General features: G+C 44.6%; 1 protein-coding gene across 8 annotated transcripts in view; it reads left to right on the forward strand.

The window, feature by feature from the left end:
- The window catches only part of TBC1D1 (TBC1 domain family member 1), a 205,698-nt gene that overhangs the window by 52,157 nt on the left and 131,737 nt on the right, over window positions 1-21,804 (forward strand). The window contains exon 1 of one of the 8 annotated variants that reach the window (XM_057729963.1): window positions 20,065-20,243. The exons of the other annotated variants lie outside the window; for them this stretch is intronic. Within the exon in view, the coding sequence (XP_057585946.1) occupies window positions 20,214-20,243 (30 nt within the window). The 5' untranslated portion in view covers window positions 20,065-20,213. Of the gene's footprint in view, window positions 1-20,064; window positions 20,244-21,804 lie in introns of those variants that run through there. 8 annotated transcript variants of the gene reach the window in all.

Below are 21,804 nucleotides of genomic sequence, written 5' to 3' on the forward strand. Positions count from 1 at the left end.
GTTTTGTTTTTTGTTAACAGATATATCCTCATAGCCTACCCAATATTCCACCCAAATAGGTGCTCAATAAATATTTGCGATGGATGAACTTCCAGAAGATTATCCTCACTGTGGTTTACTTCTAACACATTTGAAATCTCCAAATGTTTTTTTTTTTTTTTTGCCATCTCTCCCTTCTGTGCCTTTCCCCCTTGGCCTCATTTGGTGTGCTCCAGGGGGTCAAGTGATGCTAATGTTAACCTAGAGAAAAGGGAAGTACAGTGATGAATTCCCCCAGAGAGGTCCCTCGGTGCCTGTCACAGTGACGTGTCACGGATTATTGTTACCTGGGCCTTGGGGCTATCTGCACTGCTGCCTCCCTCCCCTGTATGCAGGCCCAAGCTGACCCAGCGCACGGTCAGACTCCCTTTGTAGGTTGGGAGAACTTCAGCAGCTGTTGAGTTTGTGTAAATATCCATGGCCACCGTAGCACACTACGGCAGCATATCCCTTCCTTTCCAAAGGAAGGAAAGAGGTCACTACGTATGATCCATGATCTTGTGTGACGCTTTTATCCCTCACAACCATTGAAGTAATAAATAACATCCCTGTTTGAGAGAGGAGGAAATTTATCTCGTCACAAGAATGTGATAATAAAGGGAGAGAGTTGAGATTCCAACACAGCTGACTCCAAACTCTATTTTTTTTTACCCTACACCGCTTTTGCCTAAAAGTTCAGAACAGATTGTTGAATGTTTTTCTTTTTCTTCGTCATTACTTTGAAAAGGTCGATTCTGACATTTGATTTACATTTCCTGATGAGCCACATATCGTTTTCCTCCCTTCCTCTTTTCCTTCCTTTTTCATTTCTTACATTTGGAATGCAACACATGATAGTTTTTCATGATGTGCTGGAGGTGGTATATGTTATTGAAAATGCCATACAAATAAAATTACACGTAGTCACTGGGGGAAACCTACACTGGAAAATATGATTTCAGCTATAGTGCTATGTTTTTTAAAATGCTATTTTTGCTGATCTCTACCCAGAGCCACACAAACAGATGGCCACATTTGCTGGATTTGTTGCTAGTTTTTATGGCTCCTTTTCTCATATACATTTATGGTGACCAAGTGTACTTTTAAAAACATATGCTAAGAAGAATGACACATTTTTCAGATTGAAGTTGTCTAGGAAAAAAATTATGCTTAGGAAAAGAGTCTGTAAAGTCAAAGAGGCAGATTTATCTCCTAGAAAATCCATTCTCTGATCAGGATATTTCATCTCCAGAGCTTTCTGGCCAGTCTACCTCCCATTCCCCAGTCAATAAATGCCAAACTCCTTAGCTTCGTAGTCAAGGGCCTTGCCCATCTGGTCTCAGTTGATTTTTCAGACTTTTACCTCTAATTCCAAGATTTTGTGTTCTGTTCTCCAACAGAATAGGATTGCTTGTTTTTATGAAATAGTCAAGCTTTCCTCTTTTTGCTCACCTCTGTTTCTTTTACCTAAAGAGTCTTTTTCTTTCTCTACTTAAGAAAAGGATTCGTTCCATCTCTCCTATCTCAAGTACCACCTCTTCCAGAAAGCTTTCCTAGACTGGATTTGCTTTCACACCTCTAGACCTCCCCAGTCTATCCCTTCTTTAGGACACTTATACTACATCTTTTACTTTATTTCTGCCCAAATGCAGAGAACCATTTTAAGACTATTCATTTTCTTAAAAAAATGAACGTGTTGAAACACTTTGAATGGAAGCGGTTAGCAATAGTTTCTGTTAATGGTATAATGGTGAAAGGTTGCAGACCGGTGGCCTGCAGACTTTTTAAATTTCTCAACTATAGTGTTAGAAGCAAAGAAATTCCATTTGAAGGCCTGCAGGTTGGCATGTACACTGTATTCCCTAGCTCCCCACTCCCTGTTGCCTTCCACCTGGTGTTTCACATATGTACGTATGTGCCTGACCTCTAATGGTGCTTGAATTCAACGCTCCATGTAGCTGTTAATCACTCGATACATCAGGTCATGGCTCTGTCATTTCCTAGCTAGTTGTCTTGGGTTAGAAGTAAGAGTTCTATTAATATCTTTGAATGGCCTTTTGTATTTGATATGGGTTATGCAAAGAAACAGGTATATTTTTGCATGTGGACTCAAATACAGACACACACATGGTGATGGGTCAAAGATTCCTGGAATGCACAGGAGAACAAGCAGATTTATTACTGAACTGAAAGAATTCCCTGCAAAACTGCCTTCAACTTATCTCTAGGCCTTAGAAACAGGAGTGACCCTTTGTTGCTGTGAATCAAGAGGCTGGACTGGATTGGAGGAGGGTTGGCAGATGGATGCAGTCAGTACCACACTCCTGTGTCCTGTGCCCATGGCAGACCTCTTTACCTATGACATCATCCCTGAGCCCAGACAGGGCTTTGTGGCTCTATCACAACGAAGTGCTAGATTTCGGCTCCCAAAAAGATCAGAGTTGGCAAAAGAGAGAAGTCAGGGTGAAAAATAATTTGGCACCCCGTAGTTAGAAGAACATTGGAATGCTGCTTTAGTCAAAAACGGAAGACTTGGATTTATTCAAGGTTAGGAAGAAGTGAAACCATGTATGCAAAAGTATGTTATAAATTAGGAAATGCTATAAATGTTGCTGTTTGTTTATTGGTTGCCCTCGGCTTTACCTAAGGGCTATTGATCATTTCAAATGCCTGAACGATGGGCGTTACCTCCATTTTAGGGTTGTGGAAATAGGGCTTGGATGTTAAGTAAACTAGCCCAAGTCTCCAGGCTCACAGTAAGCTGTGCACTGAGACCCCGCCCAGCTCTGTCTGACCTGGAGCTGCCCTCTTTGCACGCAGTCATGTGGCTCCCAGATCAAGCTCTAGGCACATACGTTAGTTATTACAGCAACAATTTCTGCTATAATTAACATTCTACTTAAACATAAAGTGGGTCATGTTCCTTCTTATTCTCCCTGAGCTGTCCGCTGGTCCTAGCCTCCTTCCATACTGAGGCTCTTACTTAGGGGGATGTGTGAACAAGACTTGCTCCTGCAGAGAAATCAGGAGACAGGAAATAGCAAAGGAAAAAGGAGAAAAGGCCAGGGTCAGGTCAAGAGCTTCCCACGTCGTCTCTTTCCAGTCTTGCGCGAACAATATAGAAACCTAAGGAGGTCCTAGAAGCCAAAGGTGATACTCAAGAGAAGATTGAGAGTGAAGTGGAATGCTGAAAAAATAGGAAACACATTTGCAGCGTGGACTAACATTGAGTATCTTAAAATGTCTCATGGTTAAATAGTATTCATGAATTCCCATCTTGCTTCTAACATCTTGTAACGTAAAGCAGCTGTATGCCCATGCCTTGGATTCTGTACAAAGTTTTAGTAGACATCTGATTTCGATCTAGATCACCTGCGAGGCTTGAGGACTTGCGCCGTGGTGGCTGAATTCCAGGATTTAGTGAGTTTTCTAAATCAGGAATAGGCATTTATTGTATGGGTTAGTAGTTTTGTTGCTGCTACTGAAAGTGGGTGATATGTCTCTGAACATCTTACATCACAAAAAGCTGACTGGCTATGGCTGCTTAAGAACCATATGAGGCGGCCAGAGGCCAAGGGTCCAGATTCCTTCCCAGGCAAAGGATGCTCAGAGCCGACCTCCAGAAGAGATACACAGCCTCAGTCCTAGGCGGCCACACTGTTCCTTATAGAAGAGTCATGATGTTGTGACCTCTCCCCCTCACATGTCTCCCTGGAGGCTTGTTAAGTTTAAGAATTCAAGACAGATCATAAAATGTTTGGAAAATAATTATAAGTGGTTCCTTAGTCACATTTTTTTTTAATCTAAAGGTTATCCTTGATTCTCCTTTCTCACTCATACCCTACCTTCCATCTATTTGCAAGCCCTGTTGGTTCTGTTACCAAAATATATCTTGAATCCATCAGCTTCTATCTAATGTTCACTGTCCCTGTCCTCATCCAAGCCACCATCACGATGGCCTCCTAACTATGGAGAACTGGTCTCTTGTTCCCATCTCTGACCCCAGTGTTCTTTCCTCCATTTAGTGGTCAGAGCGACTGAGTAAAGAATTCAGTCATGTAAGGCCACTGCTTAACACACCAATAGATCCCCACGACATTTAGAGTAAAGCCCAGCGCCTTACTACAGCCTGCACGGCCTTGCGTAATCTGTCCCTTGCTTTTATCGTGAGCCGTTTTCTGCCTGACTCTCTCTGCTCTACCCACAGAGATACTTTTTTTTTCTTTTTCTTTTCCTTCCATTCACGGAGCCTTTGCACATGCTTTTCTCCTAACCGGTGCCATGACTAACTCACTTGGGTCTCAGTTTTAAGTGTTCATAGAGGCCTGTCGATGACACATTCTAAAGTAAGCCCCTTGCCCACGAGGCTTTCTCTCTCACGTTACCTTGTTCCCTTCCTTCGTGGCACGTAGCTATACTTTTAATTGTATATCTCACTGCTTTCCTTATTTGCTTATTGCCTGTCCCCTCCGCTAGACTGTGAGCCCCGTGAGGCCAGAGACCATGTCTGGTTGGTTCACTGTGAAGACTGAGTACTTACTCTTTCCCAGGAGCTGACCCTCTGGTGGATTCTCTACATAAGTAATCTTTGTCTTGGGTCAGTGGCCCATTGCAAGGATGAGTTTCTGTTAGGTGTGGGCGTAAGCCCCTGCCCATCCATCGCCCCCTTCACCAGGAGAACTGGATTTCATCAGTGAAAGAGGGCATGATATTGGGTGAATGCCAGGGCCCTGTTCTCCTGTAGGTTTCATATCTCTGTGTTTCAAACTCAGGCCAAGCACCACAGGCACATCCTATGACAAGACTGAAAGTATTGCTGGCATCAGAATCCCTGGGTCTTAACCCTGCCTCCTCCACTGGGGGGCCATGGACTTTGTGCAAGCTACGTAACTTCCAAAATTGTACCTCTTAAAGCTGTCATTAGAGACACTCATGTGTTTAAATTCTGCTTAAATGTTTAACATTTAAATGTTTAATATCTAAATTTAAATGAAATTCTTAGCTTAATACACAGCAAGCACCTAAGTGATATTTGTTAGAGTAGAAAGAAGCTCAAGAAATATTTGTTGAGTGAATGAATGAATGAATTTCTTAGCCTCTCAGACTTCAGCTTCATCACCTGTAAATAAAGAGGTTGAACAGGATGATAACTTTCCAGTCTGTGGATTTAGTTATGAGGATGTTAATAGTTGTGATAATTTTTGGTTATTATTGATTTTTTTTCAGAATTATTATAAGGAATGATAAAAAGTCAAATGCTAAACTGAAATAAAGCAAATTGAACAAAAAATTGAATAAAAATGAAAATGTTTTAAAAATCACCCTAAATCCACTGATAACCTGGTCTGTGAATTTAAAGTATGTCTGTCACCAGCACAGGGCTTGTAGCTTCTCTGAAGGTCTTTAACATCTCCAGGACAGTAAGTAATCATTTAGGGCACGTGTCTCTTTGGCAATGCACATGAACTCTTCTTTTCAGATTTCTGTTTGCATATGCTGCCCTAGGCAATGGGATATGAAACCATTAAGAAAATACAAGCCAGGTCCTCTGCTAAAGTCAATAAAAAATCATTTGGTTGAAGCGTTGCATATTTAAGACATTACACTCATCTTTTAACTGATTTTCTTAATAGTATAGTTTCTAAATAATTGTCAAAGAACAATTGGTAAGAGTTAATATCCAGAATATCTAACAAATTTCTACAAATCAATTTTTTAAAAAGGACAACCTAGGGACTTCCCTGGTGGCGCAGTGGTTAAGAGTCCACCTGCCAGTGCAGGGGACATGGGTTCGATCCCTGGTCTGGGAAGATCCCACATGCTGCGTAGCGACTAAGCCCGTGCACCACAACCACTGAGCCTGTGCTCTAGAGTCCGAGAGCCACAACTGTTGAGCCCACGTGCCACAACTACTGAAGCCTGTGCACCTAGAGCCTGTGCTCTGCAACAGGAGAAGCCACCACACTGAGAAGCCCAAGCACTGCAACAAAGAGTAGCCCCTGCTTGCCACAACTAGAGAAAGCCCGCTCGCAGCAACGAAGACCCAATGCAGCCAATAAATTAATTACTTAACTAATTAAAATAATAATAAAGGCATTCAATTGAACCACTTGATTTTCAGGGGAAAAAAAAAAGACAACTCAGTAGGAAAAATGGCCTATGTGATTAGGCAACTTACAGAGGAGGAAATAGCCATTTGACATATGAAAAGATGGGCAACTCACTAGCAACTAGGGAAAGGCAGATTAAAGTGAGAAAAATAACCTCACACCCTTTAGGTTAGCAAAATTTAAGAGCTTGAGGACATCAGGAATGGTGAGGATGTGAGGAAACAGGAGCATAAGCATGCAGGTGGGAGTGGTTCTGCAGCAGAATATGGCCGTGTGCAGTGCAGCCAGAGATGTGAGTAACCCAGCGATTCCATTCCCAGCCACACATCATGGACACGTGCACAAAGAGACAAGTGGAAGAGTGTTGCTACTATGGCAAAAAAAGTGGGGGGATCTAAATTTCCATCCTAAAGGGAAGAGATAATTAAATTGTGGAATAATCATGAAGCTTAATACAATTGAATATTATTTAGCAGTTAAAATAACAGTGTTGAATATAAAAAAGCAGCTTCTAAAAGAATATATACACTATGATAACCATGTAGGAAAAAATTTAAAAGTACAAAATGCTACTTTATATTGTTTGTGGGTTGATATCTATGGAGTTAATTTATAAAAACGGAAGGGGGTTAGATACACCCAGTGCAGGGTGTTACCTCTGGGGATGGAGGGGAAGATCTCCATAACACTTTACTTCTTTTAAAAAAAATGTACATGTGTGTAAAACATTTAAAACTGTTAAAACCAGGTGGTTAAATACCTGCGTATCTGTCATATTATTCTATTTAATTTTTTGGAAATATTTTATACTTAAGGAAAAAAAACCTTAGAAAACAAGTATGCCATATGTAATAAAAAGTCCAGTATCAGATTGTACTCCCTTGTAGATGAGTGATCACCTTTTACCCTGCAATGGGTAATTTCTGCTTGGCCTTTGGGTGTGTCCTTAAGCCCTTCAGCCTCTTTGCTGCAGGCAAGTCTTAGATGCCCCCAGCCCACAGATGCCTTCTCTGCATGCTTTCTTAGCAACCTGTCTTCTCCTTCTAGCAGCACGTCTCACTTGGTCATGCAGTTTCCTGTGTGCTTGCTGTGTGGGCCCGCTGGACCCTATGACATTCCTCTGGGGGCAGGTGGCTTGTTTACTGTAGGGATGGCTGTGCGAATGTGTGCAACAGATATTTATCAAGGGACTGCGTGAATGAATGGATACTTCAGCGGCTTAAGTTCCATTGCTGTGCACATGGTGGGCCAAGGCTGAGTACCTGAAATCACTGCTTGTTGGATTCAAACAGCATTTATTGGCCCAGAGGAGCTCTATGCCTCTTTCTTAGATTTGGCCAGCTGTGCGCCCTTGGAGAGGAAGGGCAGGGTGATGTTTTACATATAAGGAAACCTTGTCCTGGATCCATTGATACATTCAATCCAAGAATCAGATTCTCATTAAGCTATGCAGGGGCCATATCCCACCCAGCTGAATTTCCTGGGTACTGGGAGGTCGGGGTCCCCAGCCCATCAGCCAGGCCAGCTTTTCACAGAGAGGACCACTGCTCCCACCTCCCCTACACCCAACAGCCCAGTCCATGCTTTGTTCTGGGTTCAGGTCAGGTCTGTCTTGACAACCCCAAGGGTGGCCTCAGTAGGGAGCCTGCTCAGCCTCACTTCCTTCTTACTAGCCCCTGGCCCAGCTGTACCTTTGGAAGGGCCCTGCTGCCTTAGACTCAAAGAGAACTAGCTTTTTTTCCTTCCCTTCCTCTCTTATTCACTTGTTGATTCATTAAAATTTGCTGCCATTTCAAGCTCACCTCCATCTAATCTAGCTGGCATTGGCTCAGCCCCTGGCTCCAAGAGAGAGGCAGAACTTCTGCTCTGACAGAGCCTGCTGTTGGCTGCAAGCTGGAGGCTGTCTCAAGAACCTCTCTTGGCCAGGATCTAGACTGGCCTTAGAGCACGAAGCCCTGTGTTGATAGCACTTAGGAAAGCACCATTTTCTCTCCTGACATTGCAGAGAGCCTCAGCTCTACCCAAGTAAGACCTTGGGTGAATGATGGATTTTACCTTGCTCAACCTCTGCTTCCTTGTTTGCAAAATAATAAATAAGAGCTTGCAGCAGAGTTTTGAGATAATTAGGGTAGTATAGTGGTTAAGTTGACATAGTGCTTAAGGCCGAATCCTGCTTCTGCCCCTTCAGTTTCCCCATCCGAAATAGGGAAATTCAGGTCCCAGCTTCCTGTGTTGTAAATGCTTAGAACAAATGCCTGATCCCTAAAGAGTACAATTCAAAGGTGTTCTGGTGTTAGCAGTGTCTGGTGGGCAGTAAGTGCTCGATGCACATCATGTTCTTTTACTATTATTAGTACTTGTCTTAGCCTGTTTGAGATGCTATAACAAAAATATACAGACTGGGTGGCTTATAAACAGCAGCAATTTATTTCTCACAGTTCTGGAGGCTGGGAAGTCCCAGATAAAGGTGCTGGCAGATTCGGCTTGCTAGTTCATAGACAGCTGTGTGTTTGCTGTATCCTCACATGGTGGAAGGGAGGAAAGATCTCTCTGAGGTCTCTTTTATAAGGGCATTAACCCCATTCATGAGGGCTTCACCTTCATGACCTAATCACCCCCAAAGGCCCTGGGGGATTCAGTTTTAACACAGGAATTTTGGGAGGATGCAAACATTCATTCTATAGCATTCTGTCCCTGATCCCCCCAAATTCATGCCTTTCTCACATGCAAAATACATTCATTCCATCCCACCATCAACTCAAAAAGTCCAAAGCCTCATCTAAATATCATCTAAATCAGGTATCAGTGAGACTCAAGATATGATTTATCCTGAGGCAAATGCTCTCCAGCTGTGAACCTGTGACATCAAAGAAGTTATGTGTTTCCGGAGTACAGTGGTGGGCCAGGCCCTTTTGGAATAGACAATCCTATTCCAAAAGAGAGAAATCTGAGAGAAGGAAGGGGGGATAGGTCCCAAGTAATTCCAACCCACAAGGCAAACTCCATGAGATCATAAGGCTTTAGAATAATCCTCTTTGGCTTGATTCTCTGCCCACCAGCCCCACTGGGGCACAGGCCCCACCTACTAGACACAGTGGCACAGAAGTCCTGCCCCTGCAGCTTTGCAGGGAGGGGTCTGACCCCCAGCGCTCTGGGAGGTCCAGCCCCCATGGCTTTGGAGTCGTGAGGATTAATGAGAATAAGTGACGTATCTGGCGTGTAATAAGTGCTCAGTGGATGTTGTTCCTTCCTGACCCTCCATCTTGGAGAAGGGGTGCCTCAGACAGGAGTCAGGTGACCCCCCCACTATGTTGTAGGCATTCATTCTTGTCATCTTTTCCCCTGAGGTAAGAAACCAGCTGTAGGGTGGAAAAATTCCAAGTTGGTGCCCTTGTGACATTATGACCTTAAAATTGGGGAGCAGGTATGTTTTAGTTCTACCTTGACCCTGAGCTAAGGCTACCAGGAACGTACTCATCACGGGCATTTCAATTAGCACAATCCACAGCGTTCCTGAGGGAAGGCTGGAAGGGACCTTGGATATCATGAGTCTAACCTCCTAAGTTTACAAGGTGGAAACAGGTCCAGAGATGCAGCGTGAGCTGCCTGAGGCCACACAGACAGTCGTGGGCAGGTAGAAACTAGATGTGCACACCTGGGTGCCTAGCCCCTGTTCCTCCTGGGCTGTCTCTGAAGCCACGCTGCTTCCACAGTGAGAAAGGCTCCAAAGGGCTGGGTGCAAATCAATCTGACCACTTTAGATGAATTCGGACCCTCATCTGAAGGTTGGATTTATCTTCACCTCACCTACAGCATAACCTCTACCATGTTCGAAAAACTCCAGGTGAGGAGAGCCGTGTTCAGGCTTTTCCACTAATAAGCATTTGAGAAATGGAAGGTGATTCCAACACAAACGGAAAAGAGAAGCCATTTCCTCCTTCTTGTATCTTCTCAGCCTTTGCATCTCCTGTGAAAACCAACATGTTATGTACCTTCTCTAGCTGTGTATAGAGACCAGGAAGCAGGTGCTGGTTTATTTTATAACCTACGTATTCCTTTGCTAAGCAGTGAGCCCAGAGAGACCTTGTATCTTAAAGTTTTCAGAGCGGCGTGGACTAAGAACACAGCACGTGGATCTTAGCTTCTGGAAAATATGCTTGTTCCGTGCACCTGAGCACTGTGCGGAGCAGAGCCAGGCAGAGTCCTCCTGGGGAGGCATGAGTGTGCACGGCTTGGTGGGCTTTCTGTCGGACTCTCAAGCTCTGGTGAGGAAACAGATATGAATTATTTTGCATGACTGTGCAGAGGTGCATGGCTCTGTACCAGGCACAGATATCCGACATGGAAGAGTCACTCTGCCTCTTTCTGGGGGCTTGCTGTGCTGTTCTGATCCAAAATCCGGAAGCACACTCATGAAATACGAACATGGACAGAGAGTGTCAAAGATGTTTAAAACCTGATTATTTTCAAGAGCTTTTTAAGAGCAGTTTTAGGTTCACAGCAAAACTGAGCAGAAGGTATTTCCCATATACCCCCGCCCCCTGCATTAGCCTCCCCTGTTATCAACATCCCTGTCCCTCACGAGAATGGTACGATCCTAACAGCCGGCAAACCTTCACTGACACATCAGTATCACCCAAAGTCCACCGTTTACGTTAGGATTCACTCTTGGTGTCGTACATTGTATGGGTTCGGACAAATATAAAATGATATGTATCCTTCATTATCATATCATACAAGGTATTATCACTACCCTAAAATCCTCTGTGCTCTGCCTACTCATCCCTTCTCTCCCACCCTCAACCGCTGGCAACCACTGATCTTTTCACTGTCTCCATAGTTTTGTCTTTTTCAGAATGCCATATATACTGGAATCATACAGTGTGTAGTGTTTTTCAGATTGATTTCTTTCACTTAGTAATGCGCATTTAAGGTTCCTCCATGTCTTTTCATGGCTTGATCACTCATTTCTTTTTAGCACTGAAATCATATTCCATTGTCTGTATGTACCACAGTTTATCCACTCACCTACCAAAGGACATTTTAGTTTGTTCCAAGTTTTGGAAATTAATGAATAAAGATGCTATAAATGTCAGTGTGCAGGTGTTTGTGTGGACATAAGTTTTCAACCTGGGTAAATAAGAAGTGCGATTCCTGGATTGAAATACGACACATTTAAAGAACTAGATGAAAGTGAACAAATTGTTTTAGAATTGAGAAATCACTCTAATCAAGGGTAAACTAAATCACCTCTTTTAGGGAAAAAAAGGAAATTATGATTTAGTATGAAAGAAGGGGAAAAAGAAGTTTTGGTCTGATTTTTATTCACTAATAGATTTGATCAGGAAATGGGAATTGGCATTTTTCAGTCTAATTTTTAAGGAAAAACAACTTTCAGCATAGAAAAAAAAAGTGATTTTCTGGTGAAATTAGTACTGTGCTAAGTGGTGTTTTTCGTGTTCCTATTAGAAATTAAAATTGAAATATCTGAGTTGAAAACTAAGCATCTATGTTTAGTTATAACAAAGGGTTGAGGATATCAAAAATCTTTTGACTCCAGATTTTCACTGTGTTTTGTTTTATGAGCTCATTGCCACTGGGTTTTTCCATGAATTTGAAACATGTGTGTGCAATACTTTGGAAAGAAGATTATTTGCTTAAACTTTATAGACTGAGCTAAAAATAGAAGAACACTGTTTCTATTTTTGGAATGTCTTACCAGCTAAAAAGTGAACACAGTTACTGTACATATTAAGCAAAATACTGAGATGGGAACAGATATTTAAATAGCAAATATATTAATTTAGCTGGTTTTGAAATATCACAATGAAATGAATTGATTGTTATTTCTACTAAAGAGAGGAGTTTGTGTCATAAAGTAAGTTTCTGCTTTAATAAGACTGCTGAGTGCAGAGAGAAAAAAAGGCATCCTGAGAAAGTTCACTGGTGTGAACTGTATTCTTGGGGGGATTTGTTACTGTCTGGTTCCCTCTAGAGCTCTAGAGTTACAAGTTCAATGGCTCCCTTTTTACATTGCAGAGTCTTCTTAGGACTTCTAGCTGGGCTTCAGCCAGCGTTTATTTATTTTGTTTGGCGGCACCTCACAGCTTTGCGGGATCTTAGTTCCTCAATGAGGGATGGAACCCAGGCCCCCAGCAGTGAAAGCGCCGAATCCTAACCACTGGACTGCCAGGGAATTCCCAGCCAGCTTTTAATTTTGCAATGTAGTGTAGGTGGCTGGAGCTTAAGAACTCTAAAAATGTTCTTCTTAAATCTGTTTGCTGTTTCTCTGGCTAACAAACTACAACTTGACGCACAAAATCAAAACATGACATTAGAGACCTTAATTTAAACGTTGACACAGCTCTATCAAAGTAAAGTGTTCTTCAGCTAATCCCCTGAATGTATTGTCTATCTCCAAATAAGTCTTCACAAAATTTATCCTTCCACTCTGTACTTTCTTTCACTTATTTACCAATTTATTGGGCATCCTTTGCTCTGAGGCTGGTCTTCAAATACTCAGTCTTGCCAGCCAAAGACTCCATTTTGAGTCTGGCATCATTTAAAATGTGAATACATGTGTGTGCTTGAGAGAAAGCAAGAGATGTAGACAGGGGGCTTCCCTGGTAGTGCAGTGATTAAGAATCTGCCTGTCAATGCAGGGGACATGGGTTCGATCCCTGGTCCAGGAAGATCCCACATGCCTCGGAGCAACTAAGCCTGTGCGCCACAACTACTGAGCCCGTGCTCCACAGCAAGAGAAGCCACCGCAATGAGAAGCCTGCGCACCACAATGAAGAGTAGCCCCTGGTCGCCAAAACTAGAGGAAGCCCACGCACAGGAATGAAGACCCAATGCAGCCAATAAACAAATTAATAATAAATAAAATAAATTTAAAAAAAAGAGATGCAGGCAGGTCATGAGACAGGATGTGTGGGGAAGAGAAAAGTGAGATGAACAGTGTGCGTGAGCAGGATCGATTTCTTAGGGAGGAATATCTGAACTCTCTGAAAGTGTGACAGGCTTGTAATGCTTGCGCACACCGAGTCTCTGCCCAGATGACGGGAATTTACCAGCGAAACTTGGATGATTCACGGCATAGCTTATAGAGTGAAAGTAACAAGTGGAGTACAGTCATACTACTAGACACAGCAAGCCATAAAAAGGGAGAGGAAAATATTGAGAGATGTCGGGGGGCCCACCCGTCCCAGTAATAGTTTTGGCTAACACACAATCTCTTCTTTGCTCTCAACTGTTTGTCTACAAATCCAGCCATGAACTTGAGATCTCCAGCCCATCACTTCTGTTCTATTTCTGTATTTATAACAGTCATACTGTATTAGGTGTCTCCAGAGAACCAGAACCAATAGGATATATTAGAGAGATATATTATATACATATGAGGAGATTTATTATAGGAATTGGCTTACGTGGTTACGGAGACCAAGAAGTCCCATGATCTGCTGTCTGCAATCTGGAGAACCAGGAAAGCCAGTGGTGTATTTCAGTACAAATCTGAAGGCTTGGGAATCTGGAGGGCTGATGGTGTAAGTCCTGGTCTGAGTCTAAAGGCCTAAGAACCAGAGCGCTGATGTCTGATGGCAGGAGAAGATGGAAGTCTCAGCTCAAGCAGAAAGAGAGAGAGAGAGAGAGCGCGAGCACACATTCTCTCTTCCTCCACCTTTTTGTTCCATTCAGGACCTCAATGGATTGGATAATGTCCACTGAACATGAGGGCAATCTTCTTTACTTCATTGACCAATTCAAAAAGCTAATCTCTTCCAGAGACATCCTCACAGATACACCAGAAATAATGTTGACCAGCTATCTGGGCAGCCCTTAGTGACACATGAGGATTAACTGTCACACATACCCATCATTAACCTACACCAATCACTGCTACTGCTGCTACTGAAGTTTCCTCTCTTCCCCTTCTCCTCCTCCTCCTCCTTCTTCCCCTTTCCCTTCCCCTCCTCCCCTTCCTCATCCTCCTTCTTATTCTCCTATAGCTAACATTTTCTGAGCGTCTACTATGTGCAAGGATTCAGGCTGAATGCTTTATATGCATCCTATTTAATCCTGAAACTAGCCTTTTGAAGTGTGGGCTCCATTATTATACAAGCTTAGGGAAATAATTTATCTGAAGTCATTAAACCATCATCACATAGAGGGAATTTAAAAATTGAGATATAATTCACATGCCATGAAATCTGGGGTTTTGGTATATTCACAAAGTTGTGTAACCATCACCACTATGTAATTCCAAAATATTTTCATTACCTTAAAAAGAAACCCCATACTCATTAGCAGTCACTCCCCATTTTTCCCACTCTCCAATCCCTGGAAACCATGAATCTACTTTCTGTCTCTTTGGATTTGTCAATTCTGGGTATTTCTTATAAATGGAACTATACAATATGTAGTATTTTGTGTCCGGCTTCTTTCACTTAGCATAATGTTTTCAAGGTCATGCTTGATACTTTATCACCTTTTATGACCAAATAATACTCTGTTGTGTGGGTACACCATCCATTCATCAGTCGATGGACATTTGAGTTGTTTCAACTTTTTAGTCATTATGAATAACACTACTGTGAACATTCACGTACAAGTGTTTTCATGGACCTATGTTTTCAATTCATACAGAGGGACTTTTTTCATGACGTTTCTGGATTTGACAGTATCCTCAGCAAATATTTTTTCTGGAAACAAACTTTTATGCCAGTGAAGGATGACTGCACACCTCTAAACTACCATTTACTAAAATGCTCTCTGCAATGTGAGCTCTGATTTCTATCCTGTCTGTCCTGGTAAGGCGTGATTTCTGGAGATGAGCACCAATCTTTCATGCCAGCTGGTCCTTCTTCCTGGAAAGCCCACTCCCTCATCACCATCTGTAAGAGACCCAGTGTCTTCCAGCCAGGATGCTGGTTCTTCCTTTGCAGCCGGAAGTTATCTTTTGTTCCTTTGGGACTCCATGGAGGTTCACCTGGGCCCTTCCTTTGGCATTTTTCACTCTTCCCTGCTACCCTCTATGCCTACTCAGGACAGGCTTCAGTCTGAACATCTTTGCTATTCCTTGCTAAGGCATGTGTTTGCTTTACACAATGGGTGCTAGTGAATATTCCCAAACTGAATAAATTCTTGGTCAGTTGCTGTGATATTGTGATTTATAAAAAGAAATATATTTTTGGTCTTTGTCTCCCTTTCCGGCACAGAGCTCCTAAAACCCTTGGAATTTCCTGTGAAGAGAGCCATGAAGGTGTCTTTTGTTATGTTAATCAAGTGACTTTTGGAATGCCCCTGGTCCTTTTAGGATGGAGGTTGGTTGCTAGGAGAACCAATCTTGTGATTAGAAGGTTGAAACTTTCAGTCCCACCCCTTGAACTCTGCCTAAGGGAGAGGAGCTGGAGAGTGAGTTCATTCACCAAAGGCCAGTGATGTCATCAATCATGCCTCTGTATGAAGCCTCCATAAAAACCCAAAATGAAGGGGTTTGGAGAGCTTCCGGGTTGGAAATAGGTGTAAATTTGAGGAGAGTGGTATGCCCAGAAAGAGCATGGGAGGTTTGCCCCCTTCCCCCATAACTTACCATATGCATCTCTTTCATTTGGCTGTTCCTGAGTTATACTCTTTTATAATAAACTGGTGATCTAGTAAGTAAAATGTTTCCCTGAGTTCTGTGACCCACTCTAGCAAAGTCATTGAACCCAAGGACGGGGTTATTGGAACCTCCAATCTATAGCCAGTTGGTCAGAAGCACAGGTAATGACCTGAACTTGTGATTGGTATCTGAAGTTGGAGGGGGTGGGCAGTCTTGTAGAACTGAGCCCTTATTCTATGGGATCTGACACAATCGCCAGGTAGATAGTGTCAGAATTGAGTTGAATTACCTGGTGTCCCAGAATAGCATGGTGATGTGGGGAAAACAAAACAAAACAGATTGTAACTGCTGTCAGAATCCTTGTTACCAAGTGCCAGGTGATTCTGATTCACTTGAAACCAAGTTGAGTTTCCTTGTGGAGCTGGTGTTACAGTGGCTCTATTTTAAACCAGGTCTTGTGATGGGGAGGACCAGGCTGCAGAGTGAGGTCATGCTTTTACATGCTTCCTACCTCTGTGCCCTCCACATTTCAGTTGGTGGAGAGCAGCCTGTCAGCATCGCCTCCTGAACTCCCAGGAGGTTTTGCTCTCCTTGCTCTGTGCTTCTCTTCACAGGAGGAACACGGAAAAAGAGTGGGGCAGGAGTGTCAGGTTTATTTGGGGAGTTATGGTCAGGCTTAGTAGATGAGCAACTCTTCCAGTTCCTGGGTTCTCCCACCCACCCTTTTAATGTCTCAGGAAAACTGAGATGGTGAGACATTAAAGCTTCCTTTCAGAGTTACTCAAACAGTGGTCTCACATTTTCTGTAGATCCTACTTGTTTAGATCTCTGCACTCCTATTTGGATAGCCTATTGCTCTCCACAGAGCAACTTATTTTTTTTTTTTTAATAAGGGAACTAGAACTATGGAAGTGGTTCTCAATCCTGGCTGATAATCAGACTCTCTCTCTCTCTCTCTCTCTCTCTCTCTCACACACAAACACACACACATACACACACACGACACACACTCCTCCAAGCTGGCACATTTTGCTTGGCTGGGCGGAGTGTTTTAATAATTGAGCACACATTCTCCAAGCTGCCACAGTTCATTCATTCCTTATTGTCTCACACCTGGCCCTCTTCACACGTTTATATGACCTGCCTGCCCTCTGAGGTATCTAGAATTTGATTCTGCCACAGAGCAGCCAAATGATCTGCCCTCCTTCCTTACCTACTTGCCTTGGAATCACAGGTAACTCTGATAGAAAAATCAGGGCTGGGAACCATCAGCATCTTTGAGCAATGATTATTCTGTCTGTAAGCATTCTCAATTCTGGCTGAAAGAGAATCACCGGGGAGCTATTAAAAATTACCCATGCCCTCTCGTTGTACAGTGCTTCCCTGGGGGAATATACAGTTTCTTAGAGAAGGATACATTTTGCAGATGGGAGGAAATGTAGTATTTTAAGGAAAATTGTTTTGAATGAGATCTTTTAGATTGTCTGATGTTAACAGTTTCCCTTTAATGAACTTCCAGATTATAACAGAATTTCTGTTGGCAAGTGACACGTTGGCAGGGAATGAAGAACTTTCATGTAATATTTAGTGTTAGCGCCCTACACATTACTATCAAGTCCACCCATTGGAAAGGGTCTTACGTTCCCATGAAATGAGTGATTCTGCCCAAATCAGGCAGGGAGACCTGGAGCAGATGGACCTGGAGACTTGAGTCTAAAATCATGTAAGTTTGGGACTTCCCTGGTGGTCCAGTGGTTAAGACTCTGCGCTTGCATTGCAAGGGGCACGGGTTCGATCCCTGGTCAGGGAACTAAGATCCTGCATGCCACATGGCCAGCAAAAAAAAAAAAGTCATCTAAGGTTTAGGCAAGTGCAAACCAGGAACTGCAGAAGACTCCACCTTGATGTGTATATACACGGAGAATGGGACCCAGGTTTAACAATGAAGCCTGGATGTCCCTATTTCATCTGCCAGCACTCTTTTCTTTGTAACTGTCATATTCAGGATTTAGCCTCAAATTTTTTTTCTTGAAAAAAGTGCAATTTTCATTCTAAATTTAATATAATTTCTCTTTTTTGCCTCCCCACCTCCTGTTGAAGTAGAATGTTTATCTCAGTCAGTCGGAGGTAATTCAGGTTCCTTCAGTCCATTTCCGGTTCCCCTCATCCTTTGCCCTGAGTTGCTTCTCCAACCTGGGCGTTTTCATAGAGTTCAGGCCAGCGACTGGAATGATGGTGTATGATGATATTTGTCATCTGTCCAGCTTGTTCTGCCTGGTCCTCAGCTGCCTATCCACTTCCATCAAAATGATGTTGCTTCCCCATAGCTCTCTAGGTCTTTCTCTGCTGAGCTAGTTCACATGATTTAAAGGATGAAGGGCAGTTTTGGCTGTTTCCTCAAGGGGCTGTTGGTCAGTTACATTATTTTATGGCCAATGTTAGTGAATTTCATATGCTAGTGCATTTCAAACTTTATGTATATCCTAGCCACCTGGACTCATGGTAAAACCAACGTTCTGACTCTGCAGGACGGGATATTAGGGCAGGGTCTGAGCGTCTGCATTTCTAACAATTGCCAGTTCATTTTGAGGCAGCTGGTCTATGGATCACACTTTCGGCCATAAAGGCTCTTACTTTAATGGAGTTCTCAACCTTTATCTCTTCTGCTTCCTTGGGGAAATAATGTGATAACGGGGAAAGATTTGGTTAAATGGCTGTAAATGCACTCACCTCTTCATTTCTTTAGGGAACACCTCTGCTAAAAAGATTGAAAGAATAGCACTTCCCTAAGATGCTCTGAAGGCCCTTTTCAAAGTACCCAGGTAGGCTTTATTAGAATGCTATCACTCTTGACTTTCACCATGCCTTTATCATTTATCTTGTTTCCATGTATCCTACCTGGGAGGAGAAAAAAAAAGAACCGCCCCTCCCCTCCACCATGGCCCTCTCTTGGTATTTATGCCCTTGTGTAATCCCCTCACCTTCAGTGTGGACTAGATTGAATGCAGCAGAAGTCTTAGGATGTCACTTCTGAGATTAGTTTATAAAAACCATCGACTTCCTTCTTGAACACGTGCTTTTTCTCGGATCTCCTGTGCTAGGGGATGCAAGCTGCCACTTTGTGAGCAGCCCTATGGGGAGGACCAGATGCTACATCAGGAAGCTGAGGCCTTGAGTCCAAGAGCCTGCAAAAAGCTGAATCCTGGGAACAGCTGTGTGTCAGCTTGAGAGTGGATCCTTCAGTTCCAGTCTTGAGATGACTGCAGCCTCAGCTAACAGACCTTGAGCCAGAGGCACCCAGCTAAGAGGCTCCCTGCATTCTGACCCACAGAAACTGTTGTTTTCAGCTTCATAATTCTGGGGTAATTTCTTATGCAGCAGTAGATAAGGAGTATACCCACCTAACTCAGATGCCAGGCACTTGGGGAACATTAAAATGTCCTACTGGCCTGTCATGAAGATAAGACACAATTAATGTGACAAGAGGAAAGAAGCAAAATTATGGGGCGAGGGTGGCTATCTGGCCATGGAAACTCAGAGAGTGGCTCCACGTGACACGTGTATGTACACATTGGCTATTAGTGTGACCTTTGCCCTTTTTTTTTTCTCAATGTGCAACTCTTGGGTGTCTGAGTTTGAAACTCAGCTTAACCTTTGTAGCTATAAAGTGATTATGCCGCTTATCATCCTGCCTTGGGAGAGAAGAAAACTGGTGAAACCAACATTTCTCACGTTGCTGAAACCTCCCAGCTGGCAGGAACCGAAGGTTCTTTTTCCACCGCCCCTTTTCTAGCCTCAACAGCTGAGTGTTCTGACTCCAAGAAAACCACCTTCGATTATATAAAGGTATTAAGAGTTAGGGGAACACTGGCCCTTTTGTTCCCAGCAATCTGGAGCGTTCAGGAAGAAACGCTATGGGGGTGGGGGTGGGGGTGACCCCTGGGAAGCTGGGCGGGCTTTGCGCTCGCTCCAACTCCGGGGCTTTTTTCAAGCCTCAAGGAGAGGCATTCCTAGTTTGCTGAAAGTTGGGCGAAACGGACCCCAGAGGCTTAGAAAGCCGCGTCCCTAGCCCGCCGGGCTCAGGGCTCCTCCCCCGGTAGCCGCGCAGCCGGGGCAGTCCCGGAGGAGGGCGACCCCCGCGGGTCCCAACTTCCCGCCGCGCGCCGAGCGTGGGGGCGGGCGGGGTGGGGGCGGGGTCGGCCGCGCTCCCTCCCCTCCGCGCCCCTCCCCCGCTCTCCCCACCCACTTCCCTTTCTCGGCGGGGCAGCCCTGCGGGCGCGACCTCTCCGGGCAGTGACGAGCGGGGAGGAGCTCGCCGCCGCCGCCACCGCCGCCGCCGCCGCCACCGCCGCCGCCGCGGGGGGAGCCATGCCCCGGCCTCGCCGCGCCCCGAGCCCGCCCCCGGCTGCCCGCCGCCCCTCGGGCCGGCGGCGGGAGTGAGCGGGAGCTGCGGGCGACGAGCCGCCGCCGCCCGGCCCGCGATGTCACCATTGTTCAGCTGGGTGGCCAAGGTAGGCGGCGTCGGGGCCGCGTCGGGCCGGCGCCCGTTACGGTAGCGGACGGCCCGGGAGCCGGCGTCCGGGCGGGCGGGCGGGCGCGGCTCGGGGAGCCTTGGTAACCGCCCGGCCGCGGGAAGTGCGGGGCGCGGGGAGCGCCCGCGGCCTGGGCGGGGAGTCCGACCGCGGCGGGGGGCGCCCGGCTGCCGGGACACCGCGGCCGGAGAGCGGCCCACGCCGCCCGGGCGCTTCACCAGGTGACTCTCATTCATTGGCTTTTCTTCCCGGTGGCGGGGAACTGGCCGGTGGCGTCGCGCCCATTTCACAGGTGGGAAGAGCGAGGCTCGACGCCGGGCGGGGGCGCTTCTCCGGCCGCCGAACGCCGCCCCCCCCCACCCCCCGCGCGCCGCGGATGCGCCGCGAGGTGTTTACCCGAGGTTGGACCTCGCGCGGCGGTCTCCCGGATACAGGTTTGCGCTCGGTTGTCCGGGATGGTGCACGGAAGATGCCCGAAGGCTGAACTTGGTGCGCTTGGAGGAGGTCTGTCTTTTGTTTTTAACTCGCTGGTTTCCGGGGGCAGGTTTTGGTGTCTGAATTTTAAATGTAAGTCCTTTTTATTTCCTTAAGGCTTTCTTTACAGAACATTGGCGCCTTCAGAATCACTAAGCGTTACAAGTCTGGGCCAACTCCTCCATTGCAGAAATGAAGGGATTGGAGTGGATTTCTAGAGTTCCCACCGGCTTGAGAAGGCAGTAATAGAATCATACCCTCCCGAAGTACCAGGTGTTTGTGTCTTTTGAATGATGCAGCTCTCAGACCCTCTACAGGCCAGCAGGTTAATCCGGCACCTTTCCCCACAGGCTCTTCTCTTTGCCAGCCCCTTCGAGAGCTCGCTAGCTCTTGGTGGATGGCAGTTTGGTTGAGAAGTAAACTCATGTTGAGAGAACCCGTTAGCCGTTCGTGACGCTTTACAAATAATAGGTGGTGGTATCCCTAGTTATGATGCAGCGCTTTTAGAGTGTTAAAGTACATTTTTATAAGTACCTATTTCTGAGACAGGTAAGGCCTTGTGTGTCATTTAAGTGATAATAAAATGGAGACACAGAAACCAGGTATCACTAGTTATTAGACAGGCACTATATCCTATTCTATCTCCCCATCCTCACCAAAATCTTCACTTCCTGAAACTCAGCTAGTAGTAAAGTGAAGTGACTTTCAAACAAGTTGTGAGTTGTTATAAGGTGGTTTTGTACTGAAGAAAAACTAATAATGCCCAGATTTTCTGGCTTGAAATGATAGCTAATTGGCTTTTATAAATAATTTATAAATGTTATAAAGTACATTTAAAACTTACAAATGTTATATAGTTTTAAAAGTAATTCAGGGTGTGTTGCCTGAGTATATATTACTTATCTGAGGTTGAGGATTTGAGTCTACTTTTATTAGTTTTATACTGCAAGGCCAAAAGGAGGAAAAAAATAGACTCATTGTGTTTTATTCCAAAATCAAGAGGTAAGTCTAAAAAAACCTTACTGCTAGTACTGTTTTATATACTTTCCTAAAGCATATTTAATAA

This window comes from Hippopotamus amphibius, chromosome 3 (assembly GCF_030028045.1).
Source record: "Hippopotamus amphibius kiboko isolate mHipAmp2 chromosome 3, mHipAmp2.hap2, whole genome shotgun sequence".
Classification (NCBI taxonomy): domain Eukaryota; kingdom Metazoa; phylum Chordata; class Mammalia; order Artiodactyla; family Hippopotamidae; genus Hippopotamus; species Hippopotamus amphibius.